Here is a 15,594-nt window from a genome sequence, read left to right on the forward strand (position 1 = left end):
TTTTCCTAATAGGTTAGCTTTTTTCACACTGCCTACTCTAAATGCGGAAAGAAATCTCTCTCTTTTCTATGTTGCTGACTTCTGCCTGTGGTGATCTTGTGTAAGTAAATGGTTTATGTCCTATTTTATACAATTTCTGGTTTCAGCTGGTGATCCAAAAAGGACACAAGAAAAGGCTTATCATCCTTCTTTCACCTCAGGCCTCCAATCAATCTTCCTACTTCACCCATTCTTGTCTTTATTTATTGATACTGCTGTGGCCATTGTTGCTTTGATTATGCCTCTCTTATTCTTCCCAAGCATCAAATACATTTCACAAGCTGCAGATCATCCAAAGCTCTGCAGCTTGTGTACTCTCGCGCACTAGGCTCCGTGACCCCACCATTCCCACCCTCGGCCGACTCCACTGGCTCCCCAACCCTCAGAGGTTCGAATTCAAGATTCTCGTCCTCACTTTCAAAGCCATTCATGGCTTTGCCCCCTCCTACCTCTCTGACCTGCTGACTCCCTACCAACCTGCCTGCTCCCTCTGTTCAGGGCTCCAGCCTGCTCCATGTCTCGCGCCCAACTCGTCCTACCATCAGTGGCTGGGCTTTCAGCCTCTCTGACCCCACACTCTGGAACTCTATCCCACAGTCCCTTTGCCTTGCTTCCTCCATTGCCTCCTTCAAGACCGGTCTCAAGATCCTCCTCTTCGATCGTACCTACAGTCACCCTTCCACCTCTCTGCCTTCCCTCACCCCTACCCCACCCCTGCCCCATGCTCAGGTCCTGACCCCTGAGTGTCCAGCACCTTGGGATGTTCTCCCAACGTGAAAGGCGCTCTATAAATGTAATTTTACTGTTGTTGTTGTACATCCCTGTAATCTCAGAAAGACTGTGTTGCCTCCTACTCCAACTCATTCTGTAGACTGAGATCCCAACTAGGGGTTTGAACTCACAACTTTCTGACTCAGGGGCGAGACTGCTGAGCCAGGTTGACACCTCCAAATGAGCCAGGTGGTTACCTTATAATGCCACGTTTGATCTTCCTCTCTGGATAATAATAATAATCCTTGCATTTGATATAGCACCTTATCATGTCTGATGGATCTGATGGGGGCTACCCAAGCTTTACTCATTTGGTTGTTCCTGGTTTAGTGCTAAAAAATTTGGTGGTATCACCAACTGTGTGATCGTAAGAGGTTTGACATATCATTTTCTGGAAATCCCTGTCTCTTAAGCTGCTTCTTTTTTAAAAAAAAATCATTCAAGACTTTTAAAAGCTGCTCCCGCTCCACAACACATAATATGTCATCATTGCCAAACGGTGCGTGACTCAAATCTGTCTTCGTTTCCATCGCATTTCTGCTGCACCGAACGGTCTACAAATATCTGTATTTCATTCTGACTGTAAATCTTCCTGACTCTCTCACATGTTTCTGCAAGTCAATATCCACCCCTGCAACTCTGAAATCTGCTGAAAACAGGGTTGTTCCCTCCTATTATTATTATTATTATTATTATAATAATAATAATAATAATAATAATAATAATAATAATAATAATAATAATAATAATAATATATCATCATCATCATCCTTGCATTTGATATAGCGCTTTTCACGTCGGGAGGAGTCCCAAAGCGCTTCACAGAATATACTGTAAAGTGAATTGACTGTATATTTGTGGGTGAACCCAGCAGCCAATTGTGCACAGCATTGTCCCACAGACAGTCATGGATTGAAAATGACCAATTTTTTATTATTATTTTTGGTTTTGGAGGGATTATTATTAGGCTCTGTGTGGAGTAAGGAAACTTGCCCAAGGTTTCGCTCTGCCTGGAATTGAACCCAGGTCTCCTCACTTGCAAAGCGAGTGCTCTAACCACTGAGCTACAGGACTCCTCTGTTTCAAGTCATAGAGGATATTTCAGTAGGATATTTCAGGACACGACGAGACCCAGGAAGAAGAAGAAGACAATGAAGTGGATTGGAGTATAACATTTATTTTTAAATTAGGAAAGATAGCAGAGGCCGCCTGTGATCTAAAGAGGGGATTAGCCTTCTCCAAATTGGTGCGTGTAAAAAAAGAAAGTGGCTGTAAAGCATTTCACCAAATGTATGAATCGCATTGCTCACAAGTGGACATGATAAATCCGTGATAAATTCACACAGTGCAGTAAAAAAAAAACATCCAGGGTACTGCGGTGGGCTTCCCCAGCCTGGTCTCTGGTGCTCCGACACGATGAAAATAACCATTGAAAAAGATATTTAAACTGACACTTAAAACGCACCAGGAATCTCTATTTTGTTTTCTCTGAGAGAAGCGTCACCATAACATTAGAGGGAACTTTGCTCTGCTGCCTCCATCCGTATTGAAGGCAGGAGCTGCTATGGTTAGATGGCAACGTTTTGCACCATTTAAAGTTAACATCGAATAAAGAATGACAAAAGAGTGGAGAGGAGAAAAGAGTCAGCGAGATGCAAGGAGTTCTTACAGTATATATTTCAAAACCAAATTGTGCTTTGGAGTATGATTTAGTAATTGAGCCTAATATTACAGTAAAAAGTTACCCATTTTACGGTAAATTGAATAGTTGCATTGCTTTAACATCAGACTTTGTTCAGAGCCAATGCGAATCAGATGGAAACTTAAGACACTGACCAGCCCAGGGAGACAGATATGTCGCTGCCTAATATTCCCAAGCAACAGGTCATTTAAACCAAGCTTGATTTATAGCGTATTCTCTTACTCCAATGATCGAATCAGCATGGGCGATGCTGTGCACTTCTGCAAAGTTTTATCAATTAAAAATCAAACAGTGTTATTACAGCAGAGCTAAACCCAAAGAACAGGAACACCTCAAGGGCAACTGTCCTGCGTGTTGAGCTGTTCGCCATTTCCTCTGACAAACAATTTCCAGCTAATTTCAAAGGTGACAAAAAAGAACCTCTTTCAGAAATCATTTGTTTTAAGCAAAGAAAAAAAAATCGTGACAAATCGCCTGCTTAATGCATTTCAGGCAATATTCTTGCTCTGAACTGGTTCCCAATCTCACGCTCCTCATTAGATTTAATACTGATCCCCACCGAACGCCTCAAATGCGACGTCTGACTTTCTTTACTACCACTTTGCATCATCTTAAATTAACAGTTTTAAATAGTCTTCTTGTTTTTTTTTCCAGATCTTCCCAGACGTGTAGGAGTGGAGCAACTTCAATTTGATGCATTTCTATGTTTGAGACGTAACCGAAACGTGTTGATTTACTTGGAGAAAGAGAAGGGAGTCTCACTCCCTGGGAACTGTTTTTTTTTGCATCTTCTACCCTTACTCTCTCGGGTTTATAAAATCTCTCAAATAATGAGCAGCGCCATCGCTTGGGTAACATTAAAGCATTTCATTTTTTTAAAAAAAATCATTGGACAGATCATCAAATAAGATACTTAACGGAATCACCGTCACATCTGAGATTTCAACTTTTCCTTTGATCCCTGGGCTGAGGAGGCGGATGTTAATGGGAGAGAGAGAGAGAGAGAGAGGACCATTTATTTTGCAAAGACGTCTGAATGAAAATGTTGCTCTGACGTGTGATCCCAGGTTTGTGAGTGCCTGTTTTTACTGACTTGCCCAAACCTGGAACCGTAGCAATCCGCAGCACAGAAAAAAAACAGATGCCCTGTGCTTGGGGGGGAAAAAAACCACCTTCCCTTTACTTCATTATAGCATTAAGTTTGCATCCCCACCAACTGCTCATCCACAGCAACTTGCCTTGAACACCCAAAGCTTTCCCCGCATATGCACAAACACACAGCCCAGAGGGTTGTGTACACACAGCACAGAGGTGGCTTTAACCCCCATTGGAAACGAAACCAAATAACCATAACCACCCTATTTATCTCTTTTCTGGAAAACAAAATCCGCGATGTTTGTTCGAATTACTTATTCCCATTTTAGGCTAATGTTGGTCACGATTATTTGTCGGCATAACAGCCGACCGGGTGCTGGATCCGGGCCCCTTGGTTTTCTCTAAGATCTGTGAGATTTAGAGCTGAAGTGCGGACGCAATTCATAAATCAAACGAATTGAAGGAAATAAAATGGTTCCTGTTTTTACAGGATGCTCTGCACGTCTTTGGTTGTTAATCACTTTTGTTTTGGGGTTTTTTTTTTTGGGGGGGGGGGTTGCTAGATGTCTCCCCCCCACCACCCATCCCCCTCTCCCATCCCCCGGCGCCTTTAAGTATCAGCAGTTCCCTTTAATCGCCGTGGCTGTGCGTCAGTCTCCAGCTGCTCCAGGAGCAGAGCCTCAGCCGTGATCAGCATCTTCCCTTCTCCTGCATCTCCCTCTCCCTCCTCCCTCCCTCCCTCCCTCCTCCCTCTCCCTCTCTCCCTCTCTCTCCCAGCGTCCCCGCAGCATCCCTCCCTCCCTTTCCCGGCCATGGAGAGCCTGATGGAGAATCCGATGAGAGCTGTGCTGTACCTCAAAGAGCTGACCACCATCGTGCAGAACCAGCAGACGCTGATCCAGACGCAGAGGCACAGGATCCACGAGCTGGAGAGGAAAGTGGAGGAGCTGCTGGAGGAGAACCAGAGCCTGAAAGATCAGCCGGTGAGCGGCGGCGGCCACCACCACCACCACCACCACCATCAGCAGCAGCAGCAGCAGCAGCAGCAGCCAGACCCCCAGCATCAGGACCGGGATCCGAACCACAAGCACCCGGCCATCAGCACCAGGGCAGCGATCATCTGCAACCCAGAGTAAGTCCACCAACCCTCACCCCCGACCTCCTCCATCCATCCCTCCCTCCATCCCTCCCTCCCTCCCTCCTCCTCAACTTTATCCATTCCGATATCTGCAAACGAAAGCGAGGAAGCACCGCTTGTACTATCAGGTCGCAATGTTTTAATTGCAATTGTTTTTTTTAAAAAAATGTTGTGCTCAAATAATCGTTATTGTCCTTTTTTGTTAGTTCCACTTTGTTAAATCGGGGGGGAGGTGGTGGTGGGGGGGGGGGGGGGAGAGGGAAACACGCGGTGTAGCTTTTTAAATCTATATAGAAATGCATTTTGAAAGTTAAATTATATAACGCTCAGGACTCGGGACAGACCGCTCGGTGAGAAATTAGAGTTACGTTCGGGTCTTTTTTTAAGTCTCGGTCCTTCGGTGATCCTGAGCATTCACAATGAAAGTGGGAAAAGCTCGTTACATTGCATCTGTAAATATACACTCTGAAATGATTCCTTCAACTACAGGAAAGAGTAGAGTTAGTTACAGGTCCGCACAGTGAGGATCTCCTCACTCCCTCCCCCAAATCCCTCACTGATCTCCCCAAAAAGCGTCAGAATAGATGCATGTTTTTTATTCATTTCTTTCGTCTCTGGGGGTGGAAGTGATGGGCTGGAATTCAAGTTAACCTGAAACAGTCGTCAAAGGCTAATCGAGAATGATATTTTATTGAGGCAGGATTGAATTTTATGAGGGATATTAACAGACGATCCTGAATGCAAAGTGTTATTTGTGTTTCGCTCAAATGGATGAAGATTTGCAAAACAAAACATGTATTTTCTCTTCTGTGGTTAATGATTGAGCAGTTCCACAGCTATTTTTCTGGTATGTGCCTTAGTATGTCAGGCTGTGTTTATACTGAGCATGTGTGCCTGTTTATCTCTATTATTTCCGGGTAATCAAGTACAATCAACTTTTCAGTTATTATGTGAGGATCATTATTCATAAATCCATTCATGCAGCAATAATATAGGATGCACTGCCTACCCACAATCTCCACAATAGTTTCTGCCTACAGAAACATGAACCCTAAAATCTGTAGCCATCAACTTCATGGTACAAAGATTTACCTGAACTGCCATCAAGTAACCTCTTACAAATCTTTTAAAACGTTTTGTGTCTTATGAACCTGCTAAAATAACTTGTATTGTATTGATCCCCCATTCCCCCAATCAGTCAATATGTTTTACATGTCTTGTATCAGTTAAAGAAAAAAATCAAAATTCGGTTGTAATAAACATGGTATCTTTTGGGAGGATCTCACAAAATATGTTCCTTATCGGATGCTCTGTCGCTGAATGTATGACAGCCTCACTGTGTGTTTTTCTCCCTGCCTCTTTCAGACTCTCTACCTCTGTCTGTTTCACCCTATCTATCTGCATTTCTCTGTCCCTTTTTTCGATATGTTTCTCTGCCTGTCTCTTAGTCTCAGTCTCCTTGGCTCCCTCACTCTTTTCCTCCATGTCTCTGTCATTCAAATATTCAAAAATGATCTAAAAGAAAGGCGCAGCTTTCCTAACAAATTCTTCACTGCACTTTAACCCTCTAAGGGAAGCAAATTGTTTCCGTAACTGCATGTGAAGCTGAGGTGAGAACACTACTTTCCAGGTACTTCTGTAAGCTCTACAAATGGAGATGATTGTTCCAGCACATCCCTGATCTGTGGAAATGGTCATGTTAGTAAGTGGACATTACAAGTACAGGCTGATTGATCTTGTGACTGGTGGTTCATTGTTATAAGAACACTTAAATGAGACGTCAGTTTTTTTCAGTCTGGGTTGTGCCATGGAGCAAGTTTGCAATGGCACTGTCTTTTATCTACAAGCATCTTTTTTGACAAGGCAAAGGTATAAACGATGCAAATACTTTTCAATTACAATTAAGGCATATTGAGGAGTTCACAACGTGCCTTGAAGGTGTGAACTTTGAGGAGCTTGTAAATGAAATCTGAACACAGATTATAATACACAGCAGAAGATAACTGTTGCCTTGTATGTGCTTTAGCTGATACCAATGACTTTTGCCATTCCTTATTGACCTTCACAAGCTCGTAAGGGCCAGAAGCCCAGAAGTATCTATATTGTCCTCAGTGGTTGAAATGCAAGATGGGGATTAGCTGTGTGCACAATTGCCATGTTGATAGTGACGTTACTTTTGATATCAGAGATAGAGAAGTATCAATTTCATGACAGAGAACTGTACATATTCTCTAGGCCATTAGCAATGGCAATTTACAGAACTTAATAATAATCCTTGCATTTGATATAATGCCTTATCACATTGTTGAGGCTTCTCAAAGCGCTTATTGTATAAAGAATATATTGTAAAGTGAATTGACTGTGTATTTTGTAGGCAAATTGCACATAGCAGTGTCCCACAAACAATCATGGATTTTTTTCCTGGAGCGATTTTTATCCCCACAAAGTGATCTGTCAACAACTGGGTTCCTATTTACTGCTAGGTAAAGAGGTGTGAGGAGTAAGGAAATTTGCCTAAGGTCTCTCCTCGCCTGAAATCGAACCCTTGTCCTCTCGCTTACGAGGCAAGCCCGTTAACCACTACACTACGGGACTCCACAGTACAAGTTAAACATTTTCTTCCGGTGCATGTTACTGAACTTCTTTCAGTGCATGTTAAATATTTGTGAAATAATTCTTTAATACAATCAGTCCTTCTCTATATTTACACCTGTCACTTAAATGAATGTTCAATGTCTTGTTTCTTCTCCTCTGGCTAATTCTTCACTCCCCACCTTCCTTGTACTTTCAATTTTCAGAGATTTTTTGCTTTTGATGTACATGGTATATGTGATGTGCTTCCTGAATGGAAGTAGCTGTTTTACTTTCATTTAACATGATTGAATGTTGCCTATATTGTATAGGTTTTGCTGAGCATCTTGTACATTGCAGTGAGACCAATATCTTTCACCTTTGTTGCCATTTGTGATCTATCAAAATTGTATTTTATTCTGGAGTCTGGCAAACCTGTGCTGGGCTTCTGGCACATACGAGCTTGTGAAGGTCAATGAAGGAATGGCAGAAGTCACTGGTATCAGCTAAAGCACATACAAAGAAACAGTTATCTTCTGCTGTGTATTATATGCCATGTGTGTGTTTCTGTGTCAGCTATAATATAATTACACACTGAATAAAAGAAAGCAATTCACTCCTGTCTGAAACTGTATGGTTTATATATGGTTCAGTCCATATACATGGGGAGAATATTCACTCCAGTCTGATGCTTTACAGCTAATGGTCATCTGAGTGCGAGCTGCTGTGCGCGCACAGTGAATACCAGGTAAAGGGGAACATTTCACTCCTGTCTAGTATTGTATAGCTAATTTGTGTCTCACATTACATGATGCACAAGGTAAGACCTGGCAATGTGTTCCAGTCTTCCTACTGTAAACTGGCTATGTTGCGTTTTGCTCTGTTTTGCTTAGTATGTTAACATGCACTTTTATAGAAAATTACCAGTGCAGTTATGTAAGTAAACAAATCCTGAAATGGGCTAGAAAATCCACACTGAATATTTGCAACAAACATTTCCAACAGCTTCGGAAATATTTGCAGCCAATGGCAGAGTAAGAATACTAATCTTCTTAAATAGGATATAAATAAGCTTAAATGGTATTTAAAGTCAAAAAGTGGGCAAGTGCAGCTGTGAGGCACATTAATGCAGGCAAAATGGCACAAATGGGATAAAGGAAGGTTTTACCTCAGCAATGTAGGTGTTAGTGTATTGGAGGGAAGACTGGCTTTATTTGGAAATATGGGCACTTCTTCTTTTCCTGTGTTGCTGCACGATAACGGACGAGGAAAGAAGTAGCTGCATACGTCGGTGCAGTATAAGCAGTGAGAAGAAGCTGACAGAATGTCTGCAGAAAGTTGTTCGACAACAAGAAAAGTGCAAAGGTATGTTTTTCTACATCTGTGATTCTCAGTTTAAAAAAAGAATACAACATCAAAAACGTCATTTATTTTGAGGCTAAAACATAACTTACCTTAATATTGCAGTTACAATAACACATAATATTATTGTAAATGTTGAATGAAAATATATCTGGCAGTGGTGCTCGATGGACCAAAGATAGTGGTGATACTAAAGATATATACAATAATTCAATTTGTCCCTAATATCCAAGGTGTAGAGCTCTTATTCTTATCCTGTTTTTCAGTAGAATCTAGGCCAACAGAGCAGACCGACACAGGAGGACAAGCCTTCTGAGGCAGAGGATCAGGAACCAAAGATAATGGGTGCACGACTCCAGCAGCATAAACTGAAAGCTTCCTGCGATGCAAACATCAGCTCTGCAGCATCCATCATACAGTGGTAGGTAGCTATGGTGAAGAGAGCAACAAGTGGAGCACAGAAGAGCAGCAAGGAAAGGAAGGCAGCACGGGGACTGTAGGAGATGCAGAAAAGATGCAGCACAAGAGCCTTTGGTTTTGGTCCGGGCTTGGCCAAGGCATGAACACTTTAGTTGCTGACATCGTTGGGCAAGGCTTTAAGAGATTTTTAAATCACAAGAGATGCTAAGATGTCACTGACCGACATCCGTATCTTCTTTGGAGATAGTCGGGGCACAGTTCAGCATTGCTCCAGCATTGCTGGTTGCATATTAAACATGAGGATGGACATGCAGACTGAGATCACAACTATGACTGTCATTGATAAGGTCTGTTTAGTCAGACCCCACTGTGAACTCACCATCTATAGTGCAGGCAATTGAGACTGCCATCCACCAGAGCTGAATTCCGTCTTTAAGTCGTCCGTTTCCATTCCTATGACAGTGCGATTCAAGAGCCCAGTTAATCCTGCACCTCTGTCCTCCAGCAACAACAACTTGTACCTTTTGTATCATACGATGGACTCCTTGAAGATCTTCAGTCTTTTGAAGCAGATGAGTGAACAGGCAGTGGCACAAACTATGCTGCATAAGTATTGGAAGTTGCAACTCTGGCTGTCCTGGTTGTGTCTGTGGAAATGATGAGCTGTTTACCTCTGCAGTTTTTAAAGGAAAAAGCTCCTGTCATGTCTAATAATAATAATAATAATCCTTGCATTTGATATAATGCCTTATTATTTCTTGGAGACTCAAAATGCGTCAAAGAATATACTGTAAAGTGAATTAACCATATATTTTGTGGGTGCAATGCAGCAGCCAATTGTGCACAGCAGTGTCCCACAAACAATCGTGGATTAAAGTGACCAAATTATCATTTTTGTTTAAGGGATTATTACCCTCGGAAAAGTGGTCCGCCAATCGACGAACAACCGGGTTCCTAATTACTATAAGTTAAAAGAGACGTGTGGAATAAGGAAACTTGCCTAAGGTTTCACCTCACTGGGAATCAAACCCAAGTCCTCTCGCTTGCTCTTACCACTAAGCTACAAGACTCCAATAGGCCAATAGGGTAGGAAGCTGATGCAGGTCATCTATCACAAGTCCTGAGCATAGCTGCTGCAGGCTTGGCGCTAACAGATCCTCATCCTCAATTATAAGAGCTTCCACAGTTTTACTCCTCCCTACTCTGTCTGACTTACTAAAACTTTACTAACCTGTTGATAACTGCTCGACACGCACTGGCCAGTCCTGCTCCACCATCGGCGGTCAGGCATTTAGCCTTTCTGGAACTCCATCTCAGAGCCACTTCACCTTGCCCTCTCCCTTACTTCCTTCAAGGCCTTTCTCTTTGACTGTGCCTTCAGTCATCTTCCAACCACCACCCCCTTACCCTCCACCACTTTTGACTCCACCCCCAGATTGGATGCCAATCCTTCAATGTCCAGTAGCTTGGGTCATTCCTCCCGATGTGAAAGGTGTAATATAAAAGCAATTTGTTGTTGTTGTTCCTCCATCTCTGTTGTTGTCTCCCTCCCCTTGTATGCATCTCCATGTCCTCCTCTGTCATTTCCAAGTTATTCAATTCGATTTTAATGTATTCTGTGAGCTTTGGCACTTTCTTATCCTTATTGTGTGATAATGTCTTTGGCTTCAAATAAATAGTCACTACACTTTACATTAAATCCTGTGAAGCACTTTGAGATGCCCTCCTGATTTGAAAGATGTTCTATCAAATGCAAGGATTATTAATATTATTGGAATACAATAGTGTTTGCCAACTTCATGGTCAGATATTCAGCAATTGGTGCAGTCCCATAGTGTAAATGATGGCATTATTCTATGCTGACAAGGCAGATGCAAAGATCAGGAAAGCACAGTAAGTCTAAATGCACAAATTGCTATATGCATAAACTACACTTATACAGTATTGGTCAGGTATAGTAGTTGAGGGAAGGGATGTTACTGCAGCTCCATGTTGTGCAATTCGCGCTGTGCCAAACTGCATCTCTCGTGATTTACAAACCTCCTGAAAAACATATCAAACCTCAAAGAGGTATTGGTCAGATAGTAAAAGTGTCGACAATCACCGAAGCATGAAGCCCAGAAACCCACCCAGTCGTAGCCTCTGAGGCTGCATTTCTGAATTTTCCAAATTCAGATGGAATTTAAGAATTTGCCACAATTCTGCGCGATTGGAAATTATAAGACACCATGGTTTTATAGACTAAGACTAGTTGGAGTTTTGGCCTCTAATCACACAAACATGACAATGCACAGTAAAAGCTAGTTGTATAGAATTACATAGACTGTTACAGCAGAGATAAAGGTCATTCCGCCCACCTAGTCTGTGCTGGTGTTTATACACCATATGAGGATCCATCTTTCCTAATCCCCTCTTAATCCCTTCTCTAATATCCCTCCATTTCCTTCTCCTGCATGAATGCATCAAGTTTCCTCTTAAATACATTGATGCTTTTTGTTTTAACCACAGCTTCCAGCAGTGAAGCTATCATAAGCTTATTTGCAGAAAAGTCTTTAGTTTGATGTTATACAGTTGAATGACTTTTCTGCATTATGATATTCAAAGAATAAATTGGCCTGTCCTTCACAGAAAAAGGAACAAACCTGCAACCTGATACTGCAGTGGATTGGCACAGGGCCGTATGACCTCTGGAACCAGGGTGTGAATCCAATCCAGATTGATGCATTCTCTCACTGCCAGTTACAATAGTTGAATTTAAATAGAGCTCGTGCAGTTTCAGCGTGAGTGGGCATGAGTCCATAGCACAAAGCTGCACATAATTCAAGATAAATTAGAACTAACTTGTCAGCCACAGAGTGATGAGAAAGGTGAATGATGTAGAAAGTGGGAATGTTACACTGGTGCAGTAAAGTGTCGCTGCTCTGAGATTCTGATTTATGCTCATAGTTGAGTTGGAGCTTTTCCTCTGCAGGGGATTATTTCTGTGGTTGACGTGGGAGTTTTTGGTGTGGCTCATATTAGGCGGCTCAATTTGCAGTGTTCTATTATTCATCTCTGACAGTCACCTTGTTGAGCATAAATTCAGACGTCTTACTGAGGATCAACAACAGATTCGCTATACATTTCATGGGTGGGCGGTGGTGCCACTCTCTACATTTTGTGGATGTTACTTTAATTGGATGGGAGCAATTTGACGGACTCTACATTTTGTGGATATTGATTTTACTAAATGGAGCCAATGATCTATATACATTATTGGGCTTTAGGGTTTAAATGAGTGAGAGGAGTGATAGACTATCTATATACATTATGAGGCTGTGGATCTCACTGAGTTATGGCAGTGATGACTGTATGTACAATGTGAGCCCACGGTTCTTACAAAGTGGGGACAGTGACAGTGACAAATGCTCTGTGTGTGTCACAGGGCTGCAAGAAAATCTCCATTTCGAGTATTTCCAGCAGAAATGGAGGAGAGCCTTATTATTGAGAGATGACAGACATTTCAGATTGGCAAAGTTATCCTGAAGGTGAAAAATAATAATAATAATCCTTGCATTTGATATAGCGCTTTTCACGTCGGGAGGACGTCCCAAAGCGCTTCACAGAACACACTGTAAAGTGAATTGACTGTATATTTGTGGGCGAACGTGGCAGCCAATTGCGCACAGCAATGTCCCACAAACAGTCATAGATTGAAAATGACCAATTTATTATTGTTTTGGGTTTTTGGAGGGATTATTATTAGGCGTGTGGAGTAAGGAAACTTGCCCAAGGTTTCGCCCGGCCTGGAATTGAACTTAGGTCTCTCACTTGCAAAGCAAGTGCTCTAACCACTGAGCTACAGGACTCCACGAGTTTAAATGTTTACTAAATGAATCATGAAAATGGATCATCAAGTTCTTGCTTGTTTTACATGTAATAGTTACTTTCAGCAGCCTCCTTTTTGTTTGTGGGACATTACTGGTATGCAGTAACTCCTCACAGCCAGTTCCCCACTCATTTCCTTGATGCTCACTCTTTGAATAACAATACATCAAAACAAATTTCATTTTTAATGTGTAGTGATTCTGGTAAATGGTGGTTATCAACAGCAGTGGTATTCTCTTGGAAACCTATTTATCTTCTATTTTTAAATCCTGTTGATCTCCACAGTTGCTCACTTCAACTCATGGTTCTTAGGCAGATCTTTAGCATTTTGTTCAGTCCTCAACTCTCTTTTGAATCTTTTGTTTGGTCTCTGACCGAATACTTTCCTCCATATCTGCAACATTGTCCAGCTCTGCCACTACCTCACCTGCAACACAGCTGAAACCCTCATCCAAATCTTTGTCATCTCCTAACTCAACGTTTCCAATGCTCTGTTCGTTGGCCTCCTCAATTCCACCCATCAGAATCTCCAAACTATACAGAAATCCACAGTTTGCATGCTCTTCCACACTAGGCTTTAGGAGCCTATTACTCCCATCATCACCCTGCTTCAAGGCTCCCCTATTTCCCAGTGAACCGTCTTTATGATCCTCCTCATTCTTATCTTCAAATGCTTCCATGGCCTTCCCCCACAGGAGATCTGTGATCTCCGGCGACCCTGCTCCATTAGCCATTCCCTTTGCTTTGCCAACTCCTGCCTCCAGTCAGCTCCACCCCACAATCAGTGGAGAAGTTTTCAGGTTTCAGCTACTTTGTCCTCATCCTCTTGAGCTTGCATTCAAAACACATCTCAAAAATAATCTTTTTGACTGCACCTTCAGCCACCACCCCACTCCTATCTCCCTCCTACTCGGTCTAGTGAGGTATTTTAAAACACACCCTCTATGTGAAAGGTACTGAATAAGTGCAAATTGTTGGTGCTACCACTATCATGTATCAAGTCACTGTTAGTTAACAACAGCAAAAGCATGATTTAAAAAGAGAACATATGGGAATACCACTGCATGGAGTATAAGGTGCACCTGTAAATGAGCTGGAAACTTGTCAGCTGTCTATAGATCACCTGAAATGAGTTTTAGGCTAGGATTTATTTGCGAGTTTTCAAGGCCTGAAAATCTTTGGAAATTTTGGAAAATTCTTACATTCAGCCCAGATTTAGGAGTTTTAGAAAGAACTGTGGAAAACTGTGTTCTAAATTAAGATTACATTTGAAAAAAAATTCCCAAATTCTGCAGTCTTAATTTTTAAGACTTTTAAGGCTAACATTATAATACATTACAGGCACAATATAAGTGCATTTTGTTTGTTGATTGTATGAAATATGCTTGTGTGTGTGTTGTGTGTGTGTGTGACCTTCTGTGGTGGGGGGCTGAGCTGAGTCACATTCTCCTCGTACATCCTTGGGCAAGTTTCCTTACTCCACACAGAGCCTAATAATAATCCCTCCAAAACAAAAACAATAATAAATTGGTCATTTTCAATCTACGACTCTTTGTGGGACATTGCTGTGCGCAATTGGCTGCCGCTTTCGCCCACAAATATACAGTCAATTCACTTTACAGTCTATTCTGTGAAGCGCTTTGGGACGTCCTCCCGACGTGAAAAGCGCTATATCAAATGCAAGGATTATTATTATTATTATTATTATTATTATTATTACATCCTGACTGTCTTTGCCTGTTTGTGTATTTCCCAAAACTGGATCCAACTTCCACTCACTCAATGCATTGATGGTCTCCCCCATTTTATTTCACGTCCCTGGGACGCTCTGGGATGCTGCTGTGCATGAGGGATGCTATATAAAGGCAAGTTGTTGTCCTATGTCTACCGTGGAGAGCAGTGCCCCATTAGCCAAAACTGGAGAAAAGTTGGAATGGTGGTGGGGGCTGAGCCCATTCCAGCCCTAGCTACCCGCAGCCTACTACCCTGTGTAAACCAGGGGTCCTAACCAGCAGAAGCTGCAGTGAGCTGTGGGATGGATTCATCTTCATGCTTTACTTGATTTACAGATGCAAGTAAATAATTAATGTGTGGGTTAGATGAGGATGGATATTTTCTTTTTTAAAAAAACACAACATTTGAGGTGATGTATTTATACCACCTGCAATTATTCTGGGTTAGGAACTGCAGCCAAAGTGATTGGGAAAAAATGAGTAAAATTGATATGATCGGGGGAGTAGGAGGTGCTGCGATCTAAATTCAAGCTGGAGTTACAAAGGAACCTTTTACCTGCCTCTTCCTCTTTTCAGTCATTGGATAGTCAAATCCTCACATCGGAGATTAACCTTTTCTTTTACATTTCCCTATTCACCATCAATCATTGGATAGGTTGCTCCATGCCTCTGAGCACCATTTATTGTGCCTATTAGTTACTTCTTTGTTTAGTCAGTTAATAGGCAACATAATCCTCACAATAGGTTGCAGTCATTCAATGTATATCCCAATTCTCACATCTTGTTTAACCCCTTCACTTATCTCTCCCTATTCATTATCATTCATTGGATAGGTTGCTCCTCCCATCAAGGATTAACCCCTTCAATTACCTCTTTGTTCATCATCAGTCCATAGA

The 15,594-nt window shown here is 42.0% G+C and overlaps 1 protein-coding gene across 1 annotated transcript in view; it reads left to right on the top strand.

The window, feature by feature from the left end:
• Nucleotides 1–4,375: 4,375 nt before the first annotated feature.
• LOC103181819 (IQ motif and SEC7 domain-containing protein 3) overlaps nucleotides 4,376–15,594 on the top strand; it is a 57,721-nt gene continuing 46,502 nt past the window's right edge. The window contains exon 1 of the mRNA XM_007898530.2: nucleotides 4,376–4,739. Within this exon, the coding sequence (XP_007896721.2) occupies nucleotides 4,420–4,739 (320 nt within the window). The 5' untranslated portion in view covers nucleotides 4,376–4,419. The remainder of the gene's footprint in view (nucleotides 4,740–15,594) is intronic.

The sequence above is a fragment of the Callorhinchus milii genome, unplaced genomic scaffold, assembly GCF_018977255.1.
Source record: "Callorhinchus milii isolate IMCB2004 unplaced genomic scaffold, IMCB_Cmil_1.0 Scaffold5, whole genome shotgun sequence".
Taxonomy (NCBI): Eukaryota; Metazoa; Chordata; class Chondrichthyes; order Chimaeriformes; family Callorhinchidae; genus Callorhinchus; species Callorhinchus milii.